Source organism: Rhipicephalus sanguineus, chromosome 8, assembly GCF_013339695.2.
Source record: "Rhipicephalus sanguineus isolate Rsan-2018 chromosome 8, BIME_Rsan_1.4, whole genome shotgun sequence".
In the NCBI taxonomy this organism is placed as follows: Eukaryota; Metazoa; Arthropoda; class Arachnida; order Ixodida; family Ixodidae; genus Rhipicephalus; species Rhipicephalus sanguineus.
The window spans coordinates 23,419,275-23,442,309 of NC_051183.1; the positions used below are offsets into that span (position 1 = coordinate 23,419,275).

Consider the following 23,035-nt stretch of genomic DNA (forward strand, 5'->3'; position numbering starts at 1 on the left):
CCAAACCTGAGATGTGACAAATTTTGCTGGAAAATTGTTGTGGATTCAGAAGTGCTGCACATAATACGTGCTCCAGCGCTTATTTCCTTGGATAGCAGGAAACACTCCTTGAACACTTTGCAAATCAGTTCTGCGGAAATCAATTCCGCAGAACTGATTTGCAAAATGTGTCCAGTTGCTTCGAGTTGTCGATAAGTTCGTCCTCGCGCTGCCAATTGCTAGCTTCCTGGTTAGCTCAATCGGTAGAGCGACCGCCCCGGAAAGGCGTTGGTCCCGGGTTTGAACCCCAGACCAGGGCGAATTATTCGGCGACTAAGAGGCTTTATTTCTGAGAAATCCGTATGAATTTCCTTGTGGCTTTTTTGCTACAAACGGGTGGTTGTCTATTTTCCCTTTCTTACTCCTTGAACATCTATCTCATACCTGCATCTGTTGCAATCCTCAGCAAAGAAACCAGTGCCTGTGCAGGTTGAAAGACACATAGATGTTCACGAAGCTGCTATAGAACACGGTTTCTTGCGTTGGTGTTGCCACAGGAGGAGAGGGCAAGGGGATGTTGCTAGGCTTTAGCTAGGTTGTTGGTTATAGGTTGTTGCTAGGCTTTAGCTAGGTTGTTGGTTATAGGTTGTTGCTAGGCTTTAGCTAGGTGATTCTATGTTGTTTTTAGGTTGCTTCTACGTTTCTGCTATGCTTTAGCTAGGTGATGCTAGGTTGCTTCTACGTTTTGCTAGGCTTTATCTAAGTGATACTAGGTTGTCGCTAGGCTTTAGCTTGGTGATGCTAGGTTTGTTTAGGTGGCTTGTAGGTTGTTTGTAGGGTAGCTAGGAGATGCTAGGTGGTTTCTGGGTTACTTCTAGGTTGTTTCCATGCTTTAGCGAGGTAACGCAAGGTTGTTTCTATGTAGTTGCTAGGCTCTTAGCTTTGTTGTTTTTTAGGTTCCTTCTAGGTCATTGCTGAGCTTTATTACGTTGTTTCGAGGTTATTGGCTGTCCTGTTAGACTTGATAATCGTCCAGCTTCGCGGGGCGGGATTTATTGGCGAGTCAGGATTCGAACCCGCGTTCCTACAATCCGAAGGCGAGCATCGTAAACCTTCGGCTATCCAGGCATGCCAGCAGCACATAGCATAGTCTTGTACAGTATAGCATAGCAAGAGGGTGTGATAGGGAAGTGAAGTGAGTAGGAGGCAAAGAAGGAGGGAAGAGAGTAAAGAGTAGCGTAGAAACAATGAGAAAGAGAGACATGCAGAAAAAAGTCAGAAAAAGAAAGAAAGAGTGAAAGACAAAGTATCAGAGAAACACAAAGAAAGTAGTAAAGAGAATAAGATAGAAATAAAGAGGAAGCTAGCCGGAAAGAAAAGAAAGAGACAGAAAGAAAAAGAAAGATAGACAGCATAAGAAAGAGAAAGTGAGGGTAACAAAGGGTGACAAAGAGATTGAGAAAAGGAAATGAGGGTGAGGAGGAAAAGGAGGACGGGAGAGAGTAAAGCATAGCGTAGACAGAATAACCAAGAGAGTAGTAGAAAGAAACAAAGAGTGACAGAGAGAAAATCAAAGAAAGTGAGAGATAAAGAAATAGAGAGTGAGAAGAAAGGACAAAATTTTTCGGCGTCATTTCCGTGACGGAAATACGTCACTGAAGTCTTGGTGGACCTCGGCATAAAACACTTTCGTGTCAAAAAAGCAGGCAAGCGAGTAGTAGAGAGAGGAAAATAAATAAATGGAAATAGAGAGAAAGAACAGCAAAAGGCATAGAAATAAAAAGAAAGAAAGAGAGGAAGAAAGAAATAGAAAACTAAAGAGAAACAAAGAATGGCTCCCAGCTCCGCACTTGCTTCAGGTTTGGCAGCACTAGTGCGAAGCTTCAGCATGCCCTAATTTTTTAATACGCTCGTATCTGTAACGTAATGTTCTTAGTAGCCATGTCTTTATTGGCGCAGTATGAATATTTCCTGAGCAAAAACTACCTTAAGGAAACGAAAGTTACGAACATACAGTGTCATGTTTCACGGGTGCGCACTTTCCCATCCACACTGGTATACAGTTTTGTTCTAATAAGTAGGACCAGTCATCCACTTCAAGTTGCCCTCCCGCCATCACGCACCGCTACGTTTTCTGCTTCATTATTCCTCCGAGCAGCTTCAGACTGGAACGGCCTGCCCTATGACATTGTCACCATTGCCTCATCATCTACCTTCCAGGAACGCGTCACTGATCACCTGCTTTGTTAATTTGAAACTTCGCCGTTTGTCTTATTTGCAATGTTAATTGAATATTCACTGTTTGTCATTATTTGTAATCCCACCCCTTATGTAACACCCCCTGAATGGGGGCCTTTAAGGAAATAAATCTGAACTGAACTGAAGGTATTTAGCCTTAGAATGCTACAGACTAGATCTTACCCTACTCCCCGTTTAATGCACTTAAAAAATCAGAAAACTCACAGGAATGCCGCAAGTGCGCACACGAATGTTCTAATTTGGAACACATGCTCTGGCTGTGCCCACCTTTAGACGCCTCTTCACTTAATATCAAGGGCTCCAGTGAATTTGCCCTCAAGAGTGCAGAACATCTACGAACACTCCAAGCCGTCCAGAAGGCCCATAATGCTGCGGTGGGCCCAAGTCTGGCAGTCCCGTTATGGGTGAAGGCACCAGCGAATCCCGGGTCCCCCTGGGGGTGAGCTTTCCAGGGCATCAATGAAGTTCTTGTCATGTCATGACACCCCTATATTCGGTGCAGCATCTTAGGACAACCTAACTTCGGTGAAAACAGAGAAAGGTAACGCCTTGTAAATACATGTCATGTTTGGGTAATGATATCGGTTTATTCTGAGCTCAGGTCGGGTGTTTTTCTTTTGTAGGTCTCTATCAGGTTGTCGATGTCGTCGAAGCAGTCATTGACGTCTTTCTCCGGCAATGTCCTCAACTTGGCTTCTATCAGTTCGCACTTCGCACTGATATCATCGTCTCTCCTATTCGCGTTGAACTGGCTTCGCCGCCGAGTCAACGCCTTCACGTTGTCCGAGATCTGCTTGATTGTCTGCATCAGCTCGTCGTCATACCTGCAGACAGCTGGAACAAAAAAAAATTCATAGCTTCGTCGCAAGAGCCAAGCAATGATTGCGATAGCAACGAATTGAAATGTTACAGGAAGAAAAGCTAGCAGTTCACTCCTTTGGCAAAAGCGGCCGTTAAAACGAGCGAAGTGACCTTCGTGCTTTCATGGCTTCAAAGCAAACTGTCACGACGAGAGCTCGACAAGCACAAAACCATGAGCCATCTGTTGACCCCTCCCCACTTCCCCCCTCTCGAGATAAGCACACGAGCACAGGCGACGACGCCCTGTAAGTCAAAGTAGGGAAGCCCTCAGGGCCCTACCGCCATGCGGCGCGACGAAAGACATGTCAGACGGTGCCCTTTACGGCACTTCCTTTTGCCCTTTGTGCCTTTTCGCGGGTGACAGTGCTCAAGCCTCTGCCACGCTGAAATACCTTCGAGATGTGCGTACCAGTGACGGTGCGTACCTTCACGCATAAACACCTCACCTCGCTGCCAAAACGATAAAGTATCATTTTGGGAAGCGGGATGACTTGCTTATGCTTGATGATGTACAGTTGGGATCAATGTTTATTGATTGAACAAACTTTAGTTTCAGTTTAGCGCTCGTCTCGTTTTCCTGTTCCTTCTTGTATCCTCCTATTTTGCGCTGCTTGTTCCAGTATGAATTTAATCATAAACGCTTACTTCGTTATCAAATGTAGATATAGCCATTTTCCTAGTAGTACACTAGAGGGAAATCTGGCACTAGTGTCTATGGGAGCTGCAACGAACGGCGCTTCGGCCAGCATGGGAATCATGGGTAGTACATGGATTCTCTAAGCTTCGTTTTTTCGACTCAGGGTGGCCTGTAGCCGCTTTGTCGCAAAACGAATTTCAGCAAAAGTTCAGCAGTCTCACTACATCACCTTGACCCTTTTAGGCACACCAATTCAAATCAGCTCATGGGGTTCACAACGAGCCGTTCTTTTATCTAAAACAAAAGCTCACACACAACAGCAAAGCCAAAAGTGTTTTCGAAGCCGCAAGCACGAAGACTAGGCAAATCCATGTACCACCCATCATTCCCATTGGCACTGAACGATCGCAGCGCCACTGTTCCTTCTAGTAAAGAGTAGGAGGAGAACAGAAAGACGGAAGGACAGGGAGGTTAGCCAGTTCTCAGATCGGATGGCTACCTTTTGCTGGCGAAGGAGTTAAGGGAAAAAAAGAAGAAGAAGGAAAAGAAAAGAAAAAAGAATAGAATTGAAGGAGGAAAGAGTCTTAGCACGCTGGCCGAGACTGTCTTCAGCAAAGAAGGCTTTGAGAGCTTTTTTGCGTTTCTTGCGGACAACTGGTCTTAGAGGCAGATTTTAAGATGTGTCGTTTATCGTATTGTCTGTCCCCTCTAGTAAATATTTTAGGAAACTCTATGGGTATAACACGTGCCTGAAATTTGGGTCGTCAAAAGCTCGTGCTGCTCACTCAAGCTGTCGTCACGCACCTTCTGTAAGCGTGGTCACGTCTCTCCTGGCAGGCAGACCAAGGCACGTGTCTATCCCCAACGTAACGGCTGTGGTCGCTTCAACGCTGTACTTGGTGCCGGAGGACAGACCGCTGACGATGTAGGCCTGCTGCGTGCCGTGGGCTACGTAGTTTGCGCAGTTCCTTTCTGTCGAATGCGACACGCACACTTGTATGCGGACGTCGGCGTCGAACCCGTTCGACCAGCTGGCCCGGACTTCGCTGGACGAGATTGGCTTGACTTCAAAGCGATCGAGCCTGGGAACTGAAATGCAACCGTCATCCCATGAGCGTCCTATACAAGACTTTCAGAGGCGTTGCCATAACTTTTTTTGTGTGCATGCATGCCTACACAAGCAAAATTGAGAAATTTTAGGGGTCTTGAGTCCCCCAGCCTCGCCCCCTTGGCTACGCCAATGACGATTTTACATCACACATAGGTGCCGCCATCTTTGGCTGTTAAATGAATGTTTTCTCATTTTTGTGTGTCACGACCTGGATTAATACGATCATGAAACGGCGAATGAAACAACCCGACCGTTTTCAGGCGCATGCGCCGACCGCAACATTCTTCGTTTGGTTGTTGACGATACTAAACGGAAAGGCTATAGACCAATATGGCAGCCCCAAAACGCATCCGTAAAATAGTCTATATGCAGCATCACTTAAACTATCCTTGTTTCGCACCGCGGCCGCAGTCTCTTGCCCATGTCTATTGCCTCTAGCACTTCGCCTATATCGAAATGCCACCGCTACGGCAGGGATCGAACCCGCAACTTTCGTGCGAGCAGTCGAGCACTGGGCCGCCGCGGTGCATGGTTACCGTTGAGAATACTTGAAAAAGAGTCTAAACTCAAGCTAAAAGTAGCCAAAGTAGCCATGCCATAAAACTTTAGCGCCAGATTTGTATGCAAATAGAAAAAAAAAGCGATAAATAATATCATTTCGAATAAGCCAAGATGCAGGATAAGAAGCACAATACTGTTCCCTCTTGCTTGCCTTTCAAGCCACGGTTGAGCTCGAAAGATATTAAATAATTCGTACAAGTTTAGTGCACCTACATGGAGTTTGTCTACAATATTTCTTGCCAACGTCATTTAGGGCCTACAACTCAGTATGGAAAATTAAATGTTGAAGCTGTTTTCCTCGAAGCCGCAGACCGAAATTGACATAGAGTTACCATATAACCAGTCCACCATGAAGTAGCGAAATCTGGTTGAAAATGAGCAGTCCAGCTTCATTTTGTTGCAGATATCTCTTTTTGTCAAGTTCACAACAGAACAGGCGCTGTGCTTCGGCATTAAGAACTGGTGTCAGCAAGAGATGGTGGGCAGCGTCAGCAGTGTGCTGGCCACGTGTTTGCATCATAATCAGCCTGACTACGACCACTGCAGGGGAAAGGCCTCTCCCATGTTCCGCCAATCAACCCGGTTCTATGCTTGCTGCTACCACGTTATACCCCCAAACTCCTTAACCTCATCTGCCCACCTAACTTTCTACCTCCCCTTCGCGCGTTTGCCTTCTCTTGAAGTCCAGTCTGTTACTCTTAATGACCAGCTGTTATCTTGACTACGCGCTACGTGTCCTGCTCATGACCATTTCTTCTTGATTTCGACTATGATGTCCTTAACAACCATTTGTTCCCTGACCCACTCTGCTCTCTTCCTGTCTCTTAAGGTTACACCTATCACTTTATCACTTTCCATTGCTCGCTGCGTCGTCCTCAATTTAATTTGAACCCTCTTTGTAAGTCTCCAGGTTTCTGATTTGTAGTATGTGCCGGTAAGATTCAGCCGTTATATACCTTCCTTTTGAGGGATAGTGGTAAACTACAATTCACGATTTGTGAATCCCTGACGAATGTGCTCCAACCCATCCTTATTCTTCTAGTTACTTCAGTCTCATGGTACAGCTCCGTGGTTACTTCCTGCAAACTCGGCACCGCGGAGCCGTGTTTGCATACTTGCGCGCAACCTCCGCCATTGCATCATTGCAGTCGCGCCGAGCATTGGAGACCTCGTCGTGCACCAGCCCGTTGGCGGTGGGAGGACACGCGCCCGCATCAGCCAACACTACAGGAAAGCTCGGAAACAATGGTTATTTTTTAGGATTGATTGCTATTTGATTTGCAAATAGTAACAAAAATGGTTATTAAATGCGCAAAAATAGAAGTTCCAAGTAGTCAGAAAGTAGCCATGGCGCCAACCGGAAGTTCATATCACCAAGCAGGGTCGTAAAGTAGCCAATTTGGTGAAAAGTAGCCACCATCGGCAGCGCTGCCGCGGTGGCAGCAGATGTATTGCAGGGCACGGTGCAACTAATTCTAATGTGAAAGGGCGCTTGTCCAAACGTACTAGTTTTTGCTAAAAAAATGCCTCTTTTGTTCGCGCACTTTGCACGGAGGCGGGGGCGTAGCCAGAAATTTTTTTCAGGAGGGGGGGGGGGGGTGTTATACCATACTTTATGTATGTTCGTTCGTGCGTTTGTATGTGTGCGTGTATATATACGCAAGCAAAATCGAAAACTTTGGGGGGCATTTGAACTCCCCCCTCCACTTGGCTACGCCCCTTCACAGAGGGGAATTAGGGAACTGTCCATTTTCATGTTATTTCCTGCATTTCTTTATTTTCCTATCTAATTTTTACTTGCTCTTTTATGGTAGGGTAACCAGTGTTTTTTTTTTATCTAGAACCTGGAGATACGGACTAGCCGTGGGGCTGTATACCTCAATGTCTATACAGCAAGCAATTTATAACTGTATGAATGATCATTGCAGAGTAGCAGCCACACAGTAGCACTTGCCTTGGGGAAATGACGTAACCGATGCATTAACAACAGGGCTTGAGTGTTTGGCGTTCCCCTTCCAGAGGTACGCCTCTATAGAAAGCGTGTACGAGCGTCGCACGGGGTCCACCCTAAACTTGTGCTCTCGGTCATCCTTGTCGACTGACCGGGTCGTGCAGGCCTGGCCCTCGGTGCACAGGTTCAGCAGGAAGCCAGTGACGCCTTCCAAGGCGTAGTCCCATGACGCGATGATGAAGTGATCGCAAGTCGCCCTAATGACGACGTCAGAAATCGCCGCTGCAAAAAAAAGAAAAAAAACGGGAAAAATGAATGAATCAGGAGGTCGGAGTGCTACAATAACCCTTTAGCACGATGTTTGTAACATGAAAATATAGCGTACCCCATAAATTCCTTCATGTGGAAGACACTTCGGACCTCCGCATGGTACAGTCGAGAACGTTTTCAAAGTTATGGCGGCTAAGTAAAATATATCCTACGTTGTACTATGACGCCTGTCCTTGGTGCGATGGTTTGCCACCCTTTTACCACATCTCATGGGAGTGTCGCCGGAAGTCAGGGAAATTAAAAACATTTTTAGGCTACAACCTTGTAAAGAGTTGGTAGCAGTGGGAGGCACAACTCGCCAGCTCGGAACCAGAAGTCCAGTTACCACATCCGAGTTACGTCAGGCGAGCTGCGGAAGCCAGTGGGGCTCCGAACTTGGGGCCCAATTCAACATGCCCTTGAGTCCTCTTTTAATAGAGAGGCTGTTTAAAGGGGCCGTAAAAATATTGGTGTCCGCAAAACTCTAGAGGTGGGCATGCGCCACGGGAATTGGGCAAGCCCCACTACCGAGTACAGCAGGTGCGAACGTTAAACGAAAACTCAGCTCGCCGAAGTGGAGTACGTGAAACACGTGAAAGAGCGAGAGAGAGCGAAAGAAAGAGATAGAAGGAAAGAGAAAATAGAGAGAAATTGAGGGAATCAAGACATAAGAAGATAGAAAGACAGAGAAAGACATAGAAAGAGAGAGAATGAGAAAGAAAGAAACAGACACTAAAAAGAGAGATAGAAAACGAAGAGCGAGACCGAAAGAGAGAGAGAGAAATAAAGAGAAACAAGGAAAGAGAGAAAAAAGCAGAGAGTGAGAGAACGAAAGGGCATAAAGAAAAAGATGGAGAGAGAAACAAAGAAATGGAAAGAAAGAGACAGCAACAAGTACAAAAAGCAGATACAGGAAACTGGAAGAAAAAAAGAGAAGGAAGAAAGAAAAAAACAGATACAAGGAAGGCCACCTGCAGCTGCGCTCTTCTTTCAGGCTTGGCACTCCTAGTGTAAGCTGGTAGAATTTTTTTTCTACCTCTTCCTTTAAAATAAAGTTTTGTTCTTCTTCTTTTATGTCGAAGTCCACCAAAAATGGGAGCATGTCATTTCCGTCACGGTATTTAAGTCAATAAAAGGACATGCGGGGGGGGGGGGGTCAAGGACACGACGGTGTTATACAAAAAACACCCGGCGGGGTACGCCAAGTGACTAAAAGTGACAAGTGAATATGGTGAATGACATGTGAATCTACGTGAATAAATTAGAACTAAAAGAGAAATAATGTGAATTAAAGTTGAGTCGCAAGAGACTGAGAAAGCCAAGGTAATTTAAGGAGTGCTTTACGCGATCGTCTTCTTCAAAGCAGAAATCTGAGGAAGACAACGCCGCTTGTCTTGAAGAGGACCAGACTACTTGTTGAAGCGCTGGCTTCAGTGACACCCCGTGTTCAAGGATTTTTCATCTCTTCAGGTTTCCATCTTCTGCGTCTCTGCTTTAAGGGAGCATAGGCTTTCGCCTGGACTCTCCTAGCGTGAGGCTAAGGCTGTCAAAGTTAGGCTTAGCGTTACGCTGTCAACTTCTTGTCGACTGGTTTCGAACTTACGGAGCAGGGTTGTAGTAGCCGACACCGTAGTTGCAGGGCCGAATGAAAGTTCTTTATCTTCTTCCGTGGCGCTACGGACGTGGATATTGTATGTAGTGTCGGGTGTCAAGCCTTGGAGTATGTGGGTGACGTTGGGCGTGAAGGCGTGAACGCAGGCACCTCCATCCGCTGGACAGGCGTCGATGTCAAAGTGTGACACGTTCTCCACGCTGGGTGACCACTTGAGCTCGACTGACGTGGATCCCAGCGCAGTGGCTTCGAGGTGCTCCACGGATGGAACTGTCATGAGAAAAGAAAATAAGAATGACCAGATTGTGAAACTCCTTAGAGGTAGTATGCTGTGGTTTCAAAACTGGCTGTAATGTTCACCTAAACCACCAATTTCAAGACTAAAATAGAAGAAAGCTATGACGACGAAACATAAAATGAGATTGTTTTAAAGAAAACACTGAAAGGGGGGGGGGGGCCCTATTACAGACTCAATGGGAAGAGTGACAAGTTCCTGGAGACATTATACGAGCCCTTGTAAACGTTGGCTAATTCATGCGTACTGTTACGTTGTTAGGGTAGCTAACTGGCACGTTAGAAAGGTTTAAACTATGCTACGGACGGAACGAAGGCAGAGGCAGTCGGACCACTGTGCCATTTACAGCTGTCGTGTATTTTCCTTTTGTCCACACAGTGTGCTGTGTAATCTATGTGCTTATTGATATTGGCTACTATTGGCTCACTACTGGGTAGTGCTGGATAGTGTTGCCTGGTGTTGCCGATATCATGAGCAGCTAATGCTTCGGACACATGGCTGTACCTCATAAGGAAATGTGCCGCATTTTTTTTTTTCAGATTACAGTCACACAATAATCAGTCAGAGTCACTGTAAAGAACTTATCGATTCATTTCTCATCGCACACGTAGTCAGAGCTTGCATCGTTTGTATTAACACCCCTGTAGCTTTTAATGTCTGGGTATTAAAAGGGGCATGACACGGCCACCAAACAATTTGCGGTTTGCAGCGAAAAATAGAAGTAAAGGGTCGATTGTGCACATATATATATATATATATATATATATATATATATATATATATATATATATATATATATATATATAGTGACGAGGCGTTCTGCATGAGCACGCCTTTGGAGACGAAGCGACAAAAAAAGAAGCTGGAATGCCGCGCGAGGTACTGGCAGTCATTCGGTGACACAGGGACTTGTAAATATTGTAAGTATACTCGCTTCTGTTTCTCTGGTGTGTATTCGTGATCCCCGTGATAACATATATGAAAAATGGACTCTAAGATAACATTTCAGTAAAAAATAAACCCTAGAAATCAACGGCTATAAACCCCGCCCACCACCAGCGACGGCCATTTCGCCATAACGTGTGTGACGTCATGTGCTGTAGGGAGAGGAGCAGTCATCTTCTGCCAAAGTTTCAGTTGCCGTAAATTGTTCAGTTTCAATGCCAGGCTGAAGAAAGTTGAAATAGCTCGATTCCACACGCACCTTACCACAGAACAACATCGTTCGCCGGAATGCAGACCCTCGGACAGCAAGCAGCTTGCTACGTCACGCCTCGTGAGTGTGTCATTGTTGTCCGACTCCCAGGCCGCTCACGTGTTTGCCATATATTGGATTACAAATGAAGTGCTCGACCAAATGAGCTAAAATTTCGCCAGCATATTTGTGAACCCACAGGCATTAACCCACACAACGCATATTATAATCGAAATCTTCGTGTCATGGCCCCTTTATATCTGGGGCGATAAAACACCCTTAAGGGTGTAAGAAAGTCTAGGGTGCACACAATCTTTTTTTTTTCTCACGTTTTGTTGTCCTGAAGAAGATCCTCTCATTTCTTCCATTCGTAGTGTCGCCGCCATCTCTGAAGTAAGCGTAGACGTCGACCTGGTACTTTGTACCAGACGCAAGATGGTGAAGGTTGTAGCTGGTTTTTTGACCCGTGGCTGATTCGCACCTAGGTGGGTCGCTGACAAGGCACACCGTCATGTTGTAGCCGGTGACGGGTCCCGTCGCATTCTCCCACCTGACAGTGGCTCGGTTACCACCGCGAACCGTAGCCTCAAGGTTAGAGATTTGTAACACTGCGATACAGGCAAAAAAAGATACATGATACATTAAGAGAAAGCGAAACGATGGGGGACAGTAACAGAGGCGGAAGAGGTTGAAGACTGAGAGCGTTACCGGTGCTGGAACTGTCGAAGACTTCCCTTCTGTAGAGTCTTGAGAGTGCTCCAACTTTTGAGTGCACGATTGAACCCTGTTAACACAATGGCACAATGGACTTAAAAAAAGATAGAGCCAGAACAGCGGAGCTCGCAAGCAAGCGCTGCCTCCTAGCGAACGCAGATTGTGCCGTTTCTTGATATTTCTTCACCATCATCGCCTTCTTTCATCTTTCCTTATCTGTTTTATATTACCCTCTCTCTTCCTTTGCCTCCTCTATAACCCTCACATCGCTCCTCCTCACTCTCATTTCCCTTTCCGTCTCCTTGCTATGCTATGCTGTGTATGGTTATGCCATGGTTTACCCTCTCACCCACTCCTTTTCCTCCACCTCCCGCTAACATCAGTCCTGCTCACCCTCATCTCCCTTTTCCATCCCCTCGCTGAACTAGACTACATAAAGCTATGTCATGCTTTACTCTCTCCCCTCCTCTTTTTGTTCCTCCTCATCTTAGCATCATTCCTCCTCACCTTCGTTTTTATTTTCCACCCCCTTGCTACACTGTGCTATGCATTGCTATGCTACGCTAGATGCTTAGGACATCCCCGCTTTCTGCAGCACATGCCCGCCGAATATTCTGTCTACGACAGCCACCTTACTATGAGCCCTAACAGATCCACTGCTAAAATCCAATGAGCAGGATGTGGTGTTAATGGAACCGCAGCTGTGGTAAAACAGGAAGTCATTTTGCGACAACGAATCCAGAAAAGGCAGCGCACAATCGTCTTGTGAAGGAGCTGAGAAATATAGATCTCTTATAGATTTTATTGAAAACATTCCCACGCTCGCATTTGTCTTGGATGAAGGGCAAGGGACTTTGCTATCTTACCATAGTTGTCTCAGAGCTCATGGATGGAGAATTACGAAGAAGCAAAGTATGCCCGACATGTAAGAAGTTGCAACATATACCGTATTTATGCTGTGTTTGTTGCACGGGAAACAAATCTTTCTGGAAATAGCCCTTACCTACACAAATTTTGCTTTGGCTCATTGACCGTGATAGCTGTAGTAAACGTGTCCTGGCCACGAGGATGCTAATTGCAGCGCGTTTACAATTGCCGATTGCGCGAATAAACTGAAATTCTAGCCCTTGATGGGTCGACGGTTACGGTTCACGCTGCCTTAAGGAATGTATGCTCGAGTATTGTACTGTTCAGTTCCCTCATTCATCATACTGAAGTCACGTTGACGTCCCTGCTCAGAACATATATCTTCTACGGTTCTCTACAACTGGCCAGAGGGTCGCGCTATCGAATCCCGGCCATGGCAGCCGCATTTCGATGGAGGCGAAATGCTTGATTTAGGTGCGCGTTAAATAACACCGGATGGTCAAAATTTCCGGAGCCCTCCACTGCGCTTTCAGACATAATCATATCGTAGTATTGGGACGCAAAACTGCAAAACTTAATATTACACTTCGTTTCATAAGCTGTATGTGGCGCTGGAAAAGCTACAAGAGCTTCAAAATGCGAAGATTTATTACATAAACGCTTCGGAGACCTATATCGCATCCAAATTACCACAAATCAACAGATCTCCGAACGGAAGCTAGAATAGTTTCTGAGGTCAATACACTTTTCGAGAACATGTGGTGAAGACAAACGCAGGCACTAAATTCGCATGTGACATTTGGGGCAAAAGAAGACAAGCAATAGTAAAATATGTAGCCGCGGGCGGTCACATGCAGCCTATATTTAACCGAGTGTTATCACCACTGACGCGAGCGTAGTACGTCGTAGGCATTCGAGGGTTTATCGCAACTGTCTTTACCTGCGTGCCGCATACTTGCAGCACCGCGTCCTTTCTTTGTTCTTTGCTAAATGTGGGACACTCCTATGTACAACTCTCTTTAGAGAGGCATGCTGACTCTCTTTAGGAGAGTCGTGGGATGTATGACTCTCTTTTAAAAGGCACGCTAACTCTCTTTTGAAGAGTCTTGCGTCCCACGACTCTCCTAAAGAGAGTTAACGTGACTCTCTAAAGAGAGTTATAGATAAGAGTGTCACATGTGTACATAGGTCGGCAAACTCACTCATCAGAAGACTGACTCAGACTCACTCAGACGCAGATCGGGCCTTGAGTCTGACTCTGAGTGAGTCCGCGTGAGTATTATTCTGTTATTTTGATGAGCTTGAGTCCTAGTGATTAAGATTGAAGAAAATTTTGTGAGTCTGAGTCCGAGTGAGCCCTAAGCGCAAAATATTTTTCTTGAGTGAGTCTGAGTTAGCTCCATATTTTTTTGCCGGCCTATGGTCCTATTTAATCATCTTCAGCATCACTATCACCTTATATCGGCTTACGTTTATACTCAAGTCTATTCTCACATATTTCAACTCACTAGCGTTCATGCGCCACCTCAATATTTATTGATCAGATGCATGAGTTAGGGAAGAAGGGGGATGCCACAACCTTTCTCCGCAAACTCATTCTCGAGAAGTTCTTGATACAAATATGTCGTGTGATTCACGCATTTCAGAAAAATATCCCACTGGATTGAAACCACTGACAACTCGTATTTCAAGGTACAATATCAAAGAGCGTATCGTAGAGCACCGATTATGTGCGATATTGACGTTAAAGAGCATTGAAACCATGATCGAAAAAGCTAATTTTATGCTAACGGACTCATGAGTCCACTCACGCAGGTTCACTCGCACTCATGTCAAACCGTGAGTCTGATTCCGAGTGAGTCCGGCTGATTAATCAATCAATCAATCAATCAATCAACTTTTATTTCTCATAGAGAAATATGGGGGTGACGGAAAAAAAGCCGCAGTACTGCGGCTTGACAAAGCTCCGGCCCCCTAAAAAGTCCAGCAGCAAAAATGATCAACCACACAGAAATTGATTTTGCTGGAAATAAAACATTTGATTTGAATGCACATTGACAGGAAGAGGTAAATGTAGCGATTACTAGGAAAAACATGAGAGGATCTGGTCTTTATACATCATTATACATAGTAATACACATTCATAAGACTTATGGAAAAAAAGGTAAAAAAAAAACACGAACAGTTGTACGTAATGTTACGTGTACAACAGAAGTGTACAACAGAGGTTGAGTTTGAGTCCGGGTGAGTCCGGTTGAGGAAAATTTTGGTGAGCCTGAGTCTGAGTGAGCACTAAGAGCAAAATATATTTCTTGACTGAGACTGAGTGAGCTCCAATTTTTTTACCGACCTATGCAATCTGTAGCAAAGAAGAATCAAAGGACACCTTTTTTTCTTAGGGTAAACTCGCACCTGCTACTTGTAGTCTCAATAAGTACGCAGCAGGTATCCGCAAACGATTTGATAGTGAACTTAGTCAGTGGATTGCCATAGAAATAATACAAAGCTGCATTTCTTGAATAATTTTAAAATTTTGGCTATCGCTCAGGAAAATTCAACTAAAGCATCACTTTTCTTACAGAATACCAATAGGTACAGTAAATAACCGCAATAATGTCGTTCCTGTTACGAAATGTACTCTCTGTACTCTGATTACTCAAGTGTGCATTATAAAATACCAAGCTAAGGAAGGTCCCAACTCGGGAAAATTAGTGTTCTGTTGAATTTAACACCATCAGACTCCGCTACAGAACACTATTGGAATGACCCAGGAATGCGTCATCTTTCGAAATGCCGTATGTAAACAAAACTGCATAGGAGTCAAACGCCTAAAGACTCCGTGCTTTATAGTACCTGGCCGAAAGCCCTGTTGTACATCTTTTACCGACAGGTACCTGTAGCACCGATTCTCCGCCTTCCACAGCAGCGGCGTATGCTCGAGCAGTTCACTAAGGCTGATCTTTGATAGGGCCAGCTTTAGAAATTAAAACCCGTACACCACCGAACACCCAAGTCAGGATACTTCTCTACTCATTAGGAAAACCAGTGCTTTTCCGGTTGACACTGAGAGTTGAACCAGGTAACCCCCAATCCGCATTTAAAGCGGACGCTGTAACGTTTCGTCACCGCTGAGGAAAAGCGCTAACCCCATTTTATACCGATAGGAGTTTAAGCGAGACTTTTGTGATCCCACTAAGTGCGTAGCTGTAGCGTTGCCTGCCAAATACTGTCACGCGCCCTAACTTTATTCTTATGTGTTCGGGGTTCACCCACAAAAAAATTGTTAGCACCACTTGGCGCAAGCCGCGCAGTAATGTTTGGTAGGCTTCGCGATTGTTTCAGATTATTCTTTTCAGATTACACGCAGGACGCGAGTAGCCTATTTTATTCGGGTGCTTACACGAGCACCACCGATAACACTGGAAGGTTAGATCACTGATCTATAAAAGATGACGCGTTCCGCCGACGATCAGATCACTGACGGCTGACGACTGTGATCACCGCCATCAGTGTACATCGTGCTTTTCTTGTACTTCGAGTTAGTTTTCTGGGCACAAGCTAGCCCAATAAATAGTTTCGTCTTTTCCAGTTGACTACCGCCTTCTTAATCGTAACTACCACGTCAGAATAAGAGAGAGCGATACATCAAGACCCGAGTTCATGAACACTGAACTTGGTGCATGCGATTTCTTACCGTGACTCCTGGGTCAGCTTCCAAGTTGACCCAGAGCAGGAGGATCAGCGTCGCCACACTCTTCATCTTCGCAGCAAGGCCACGAGTGAAATGAGATCAACGTCTCTGGTGTCCCCCCTTTTTCTTTCTCGCTACTATCTGTCGCTGCTGCTGCGTTCTAAGATTCGCCTCATCAGCCGCTAACGCCCAACATCGTGGAGTAATGATATCGCGTCCTTGGCCTGCGTCATTCCGAACGCTATCACCCGTCTCCCGTGACATCTAGACTGCGTCCTAAAGAGCGTTTCAAAACTTCGCAACGCGTCCGCCGTAGCGGGTGGTTTTCGGGGAAAGTCCACGGCATTCCCGAGGTTATCAGAGTACTCCGTCACCTCGAAATTATTCACAGCGAAAAACGCGCTGCGCTAATTGTGGATGCCGTAGTGAAGGCTTGTTCACACATGCGAATAGCACCGGTCGCGCGACCAAGTTAGACGCAAAGCGACTGGTCGGAAATGGTCGCTTTGTTCGCAAAGCGACTACCTTGGCTCAGTTGCTCGCTGCTCAATTTTTCAGTCGCGCGAATGCAGTCGCAAACCTCTGAACCAATCACATGCGCAGGAACAGGATGCCAGCTTATTTTACGGGGCAATAGCAATGCGAACCATATGCGAGCCCACGCAAATTCTGTGTGGCGACGGGCATAAGTCGCACGCAGCTGCGAACGTCGGTCGCCTTGAGTCGTTTTTTAGCCGCCAGTCGCAAATGGTCGTGCGACCGGTGCAAGTCGCAGGTGCGAATGAGTATTAAGGTTGAGCACCCAGAGATTATGAATTCGGGATTTGTAGCAGCAAGTTCAATCCCTTACTGTAGCTTTAAACGTGTTATGCACATACCTCGCACTTGATGGATTACACGTCAGCAAAAGACTTATAAAAGCTCCACTGCAAAGGTACGGAGGTGTCCACTGTCGAAGGGAACACTTGCCTACTGGACGCCTCTGGATTTCCCTCTCTTGTAAAAGCATAGTGGCTTAGATGTGCATAAAGACTACTGGTGGTTGACTGTTTTGGCTCCTTTCGAAAGACTAGTGCCACTCATGACCAACGTTTACAGATCCACTTGCAGTTAGGGGTACCAGCAACCTGAAAGGTGCACATTCGTGTGTTCGCTTTAGCACTGTAACGTGCTGCACATGCAAGATGGCTCATTAGCCGAAGCAACTGCAAACCACCCACGGCCTTGCAAAAACATTCCTTGTTGATGGGAAACGGCTCTCGTATTTCCTCAGCAGAACCAATAAATCAGCCACCATTTTGTTTTTAAAGCGTGCCAGAAAAGATTTTTAACAGCGAAGCTGGTCTAACTCGGCGTAATGTGTCATGACCCAAAATTAGCATCATCATCATGAACCGGCACGCACTCTCTTTGTCCTCTTCTTCATCTTCCCTTCCAGAATACGTGCTCCGATTTGACCGGCATATAGCAACGGGAAGCACAAAGCGAAGGAGAGATGTGACGGTGAGGTGGGCGGAGAAAGAAAGAGAGCAACAAATAGAGAGACAGAAAGAAAGAAAGGCATAAAGAAAGAGAAAATCTCGGCGAAAAAATATTCCTCATGGGGCGACGGTATTCGAACCCGCGTACCCATGATCCGAAAGCGAGCGTCTTCACCAATTGGCTATCCAGGTACACTGACGGAACACTGCATAGCCTCACAGTATCGTGTAGCAAAGGGGTAGAAAAAAAAAGTGAGGTTGAGGAGGAGAGATGGGAGGCTGAGTAGAAGGGAAAGGAGGAGGGGAGAGAGTAAAGCTTTAGCATTTAAAGAATGAGAAAGAGAGAAATAGCGAGAAACAAATGCAGAGAGAGAGAGAGATAGAATCAAACAAAAATAAATAAATAAATAAAGAGGCAAATAAACAAAAAGATAGAAAGAAAGAGGAAGCAAGCGAGGAATAGAGAGAGAGAGAGAGAGAAAGAGATAAGAATGAAAGACAAAAAACAGATAGTAAGGAAAACAAGAGAGCGAAATATAAAAAGAGAAAAGGAAATAGAAATAAACAGAGACAAAAAAGACAGAAAATAAAAACAGAGAGAATAGAGAGAAAGAAAGAGAGGGTGAAGAAAGAGGAAACTAAACAGGAGCCAGAAATGCCGCCCAGCTGTATAGAGATATGTAGAGTAATAGAGAAATGGGCTGCCCAGCGAGCGTCGACGGGTCCGTGCTTCACTGTGGTAAGCTATTTGCGACTTATTGCAATCTTCCCAGATTATTATTTTTGTGGGGGGTTGCAAGTCGCTAAGAGTTCCTGAACAGCATAACCATCAGAGTTTACCGGTATGTTTTCATCGACAGTTTCCAGAGGCTGCTATTTTGTGAGGCCCTGTTCGTTTGCCAGCGGCTTGACAATGATTAAACAACGAAGACGTCGTAACATTTCGGTAAAACTCACCCCGAACAAGATACTTTCAGCTGCTGCTGCTGCACTTCCGTAGGACTCCGTAAGGACAAAATCTGAATTTCGTTCACCATACTATCAACTTCGTGAGCGGTATATGTTTGCAAATGTGTTCTACCACCTTAGTGAACTATCAAACAAAGTTACGTTGTATTGCTTGCAGTGGCAAGGTGTCTTCTCAAAGAAGTAGACATATTTGGTGAAATGTTAAAGTTAATGAGCAAAATCCATGTAAAGAATAACAGTGAACATGCAGCACGTGTCCCGTGAACCAGATACACTGTTCTAAACAATACAGATTATGAGTAACACAACTTTAATGAAAACCAGCAGATAATGAAGCCAAGGAAGGTATAGGAGACGTTAATTGTACTGTTTTAAGTGTAGTGCAATAACTGTGATATAGATATGAAGAAATTAAAGTGGACCAAAAGACAATTTGCCGCCGGCAGGGACCGAACCTGCGACCTTCGAATTACGCGCGCAATCCTCTTATCAACTGAGCTACAGCGGCGGTCGCCCCCTCGTCCACTTATCCGGTATCTATGTGCATGCCAACCCTTAATGAGTTAGTCATCGCCGCACTTAGCCGTGACGGCGAGTGTGGAACACTCTTTGTTTGTGCCAGATGGCGCCATGTAGCACGTGAACCTATATCGAGCTAACAGCTAACCAATAAGCCCTCGCGAACTACCTCAAGGCATCAACTCTGCCGGAACGAGACCTTCGCTATGAACGATTGTGATATAGATGTCTTCACATCTACATCACAATTATTACGATACCCTTAAAACAGTACAATTAAGGCCCCCTATGCCTTCCTTTGATTTATAGACGAGTTGCATAAATACCAGCAACACTGTAAAAAGCCCCAAAGTGTTCAGGCAACACTGAACTAAGCCGCCATTGTGCATGAAAACAAATAAAAAAACACGCAAGAACATGGCGTTCGCGCGAGTGAAAAGAAGTATGAACGTGAGATAAACGTTTCACTTGGATGCGAACGTTTTGTGAGATCCAGGTGGTATGCATGTCCAGCCAAACGCACGGGACTGCTCATGCACAATGGCGGCCGTTGGCTGCTTCCTGTACATATGTACAGATGGCGCTGTTTTTTGCAACTCGTCTATTATCTGCTGGTTTTCATCAAGGTTGCGTCAAACAAAGAAACAAGCATTCGAAAAATTCTCTTCCTTCAGAATATGAGCGGATGACTCAAACATGGGCAAGCCATCCAATGCTCTCTTTTTAAAGTACGATCTATGGGAGAAAATGCTTCCCACAAGTGACATGAGCGATAATGGCAGGCAACTTTGTAATTCAAGCCGGGCTGTCGTTCTCCGACAGTCCGACTATGTGTCTAGTGTCTCTTCCTTTTGTCCTCGTCCACACCAGCGATAAGAAACTGCCTCTCCGTAACCGACTTTATTTTTTCGCAAATTGTACTGAACGGCCACTGATGCTGCTTGACAAGAGGCGTAACAGTTTGGCACACTCTTTATTTACATAACAATCCATCATTCAAACACAACCATGCAGGAAACAATGCACTCAATAGGAATGTTCATTCTTCTGCGCCTTGAATTCAAATCACACAATCTTTTTTTTTTCTACATTCCTTCAGCTGATCTCAGAGGCGTACGCTCCCTAAAAAAAAGATAAAATAAAAATGCCTTAAGACAAGAAGTTGCGATTCAGAAATCAATCTTTCTTTGAAGAAGACTATGACATCCATTCTTTTGAAAGTGGACGGGTAAAATTATCAGGAAAACCTAAAATGCGGGATTGCACATGCCAAATCCACGATGTGATCATAAGGCAAACCATAGTGCAGACTTCCGATTTATTTTGACAACTGAGGGTTCTTTAACTTGCAAGTAAGTGTTTCGTTTTTTGTTTTTTTTTTGCATATCTCATCTATCGAAATGCGGCTGCTGTGGCCGGGATTCGAACACGCCATCCAAAGCTTAGCAGCGCAGTAGTTTAGCTGCTAAGCTGTCAATATTGGTAACAAATCGTACAAAAAAAAATGACGATTCACGAAATTTGATACCATATATATGTGCATGTTTAAGGTGAGATTTCAGTTCTCAGATTTGAACTCGCAAACACTAGCTCTTTTGCTGGGATAATTTGCAAGTAGAAAATTTGAACCTACTCTCAAACTGAACATGTCAGTAGTGAAGACGGTTAGAGAACCTCAAAAAAAATGAACAGCGCTGGAAACGAGACGAAGGCGAGAGCACACAAACACGTTCTTTTCTTTCTCGTCTTCGTCCTAGCGCTGTTATTCCCTCAAATACAGGGATCTGCGAATCACGTGAGTTCAATACGCAACCGAATGTGATTGGCTTTCGTTTCCCAAGGCGTACTTACCAAACAAAGTATTTGCCCATTCGACCCAACTAATATCCCCATTTCCATATATACTCCGGTATTTCACATATTTTATTCCATATATTTTTGTTGTACAGTATAGATACAATTCGTTTCATGCAAATGACACTTCGTTGTACGATACTGCGAGTGCCTTTTCATAAACATGTTTCTTTTGTTTTGAGTTTTTCTCTATTTTTTCCTGTCTCTTGTTTTCATTGGAGTGTACTTATAAAATACCTGCCTTGTTAACACAACTTCTTCATGCAATTTATATTTATTTAGAGCCTCTACTGTCCGATGGCTATGGGTGTATCCAGTGTTGTGTATCTTCACGTACTAGCAGAATTTGAAATAAATATGAATGAATGAATGAATGAATGAATGAATGAATGAATGAATGAATGAATGAATGAATGAATGAATGAATGAACATCAAAATATGGCATACCAACGAAAACATCCCAAGTGATCACAACATACCTACATGGAAGAGCGTTGCTGATAACTGAACTATCGTCTTTTTATTGAAGCGACACATACCCTGTCCTCTTCTGGAACTTCTTGTATAAGAAGTAGGCAGCGATGAGAATTATAAAAATCAGCGGAATTATGACCGCCACGGCAATCACGGCAGCTGAAGCTCCATTACCACTGGGGGCTGAAAGTACAAACGGACACAGTATGATGCGTTGGTCAAAATTCCTTCGGAAACTTCACCTTTTTGTTACATATCTATGCACGTTCAAGGACAATAAAACTATTTAGAGAAATAGAAACGCATCATCACGAAATGCACGCAGATGTCACCTGTGTTGAACTTGTCATGTAAAACGCATTGTATGTGCACCAATAGCAACGCAACACAATGCATCGTCACTCAACGCCAGTAAAAGTTCATTTATACACTCTTCGAATGAGAGAAGTTCAGGGGAACATGGAGGCTTGAAGAGATAAAAAAATAATATGCTTGAGCAGGCACTGTCGCTTTTTTCAATGTTTTGACAACTGGTCGTGTGTTCGTCAAGACAGCAACTCATTATTTTCATTTGTTATAGGCAGGTGTTTATTTTTAGAATATGAAATTACACATATCGCTTGCTCTCCATAAACTTGATATTCACACAGTGAAGAGCTTAAAGAAAACTAGTTTCATTGGGTCCCATATGAGAAAAATTAAGGGGTCACTCTACGAATCAAAAGATAACTGCAACACTCACGAATCAAAACGGGTCTGTTGTTCTCAAAGCTTACAACCTGACGTGAATCCGGTAGGATTTAAAGGTGGTTCAGTCGGTTAGGCAGCGTATTTGTAGTAGCGGTTTTTTTTGTCCGTTCCAACTTGGTCACTCTTTTTCATTGTTCGCCGTCATGTCTATGCTTGCGATTTATTCCTGATATGGTTGCTCTTTTTCGTAGTAAACCAGACCTTTGTTCTTTTCCAATTAAGCGCTTCAGACTAGAGTCAATAGTAGCCCTTTTTTCTTAGTCGTAATTCGCGTCTTTATTACTGGACAGCGCGAAATTGAACAGGACAAAGAAACAACGCAGGTGACAGAACAGGTGCTTCAACAGCTATGAAACCTGGCGTGTTTAACTATTTGAGAAGCCGACTCACAGTCGGTCAGTATATTGCTACCACAGGTTGGCAAAATGCCTTAAAATAAAAGCAGAGCGCAAGAAAGACAGGACCAAAGGGACAAGAAGACAGGACAGGAGCTCACTACCAACTTGTTTATGACGAAATAATTGAGGGAAATGCACAGTCAGTACTTATAGGCGCGCCTGCTCACATATCAAAAAGCGAATGCTTCCAAATATCTCCTACAGATTCTGGCAAAGCAGCTCAAAGCAGTACGCGGGAGAAAGTTTCAGCTACTTTGCCGTAGTCTGTAGGACATCTTTGGATGGATTCGCTTTTTGATGTGTGAGCAGGCGCGCCTGTGACGTTCTGACTGGAAATTTCGCTCATATTTTTTGTAATAAACCAGTTGGTAGTGAGCTCTCTTCCTATCTTCTTGTCTCTCTTGTTCTCGCTTTCTTGCTCTTTGCTTTTACTTTAAGACAATGAACCAACTCGCCCGGCAAAGCATTTTATACGGCGTATTGCCTCATGACAAGGCAAAATGTCACTCACAATACCTCATAACTATATCGTATTCTTATTTGTTTT

At 44.6% G+C, this 23,035-nt stretch overlaps 1 protein-coding gene across 1 annotated transcript in view; it reads right to left on the reverse strand.

Moving 5' to 3' along the window:
• The window catches only part of LOC119401548 (uncharacterized), a 118,208-nt gene that overhangs the window by 43,314 nt on the left and 51,859 nt on the right, over positions 1–23,035 (reverse strand). Inside the window, exons 16-23 of the mRNA XM_049418165.1 lie at positions 21,406–21,523; positions 16,046–16,130; positions 11,479–11,554; positions 11,100–11,378; positions 9,272–9,550; positions 7,363–7,641; positions 4,541–4,825; positions 2,827–3,072 (exon numbers count right to left, since the gene is read on the reverse strand). Coding sequence (XP_049274122.1) covers positions 2,827–3,072; positions 4,541–4,825; positions 7,363–7,641; positions 9,272–9,550; positions 11,100–11,378; positions 11,479–11,554; positions 16,046–16,130; positions 21,406–21,523 — 1,647 coding nt within the window. The remainder of the gene's footprint in view (positions 1–2,826; positions 3,073–4,540; positions 4,826–7,362; positions 7,642–9,271; positions 9,551–11,099; positions 11,379–11,478; positions 11,555–16,045; positions 16,131–21,405; positions 21,524–23,035) is intronic.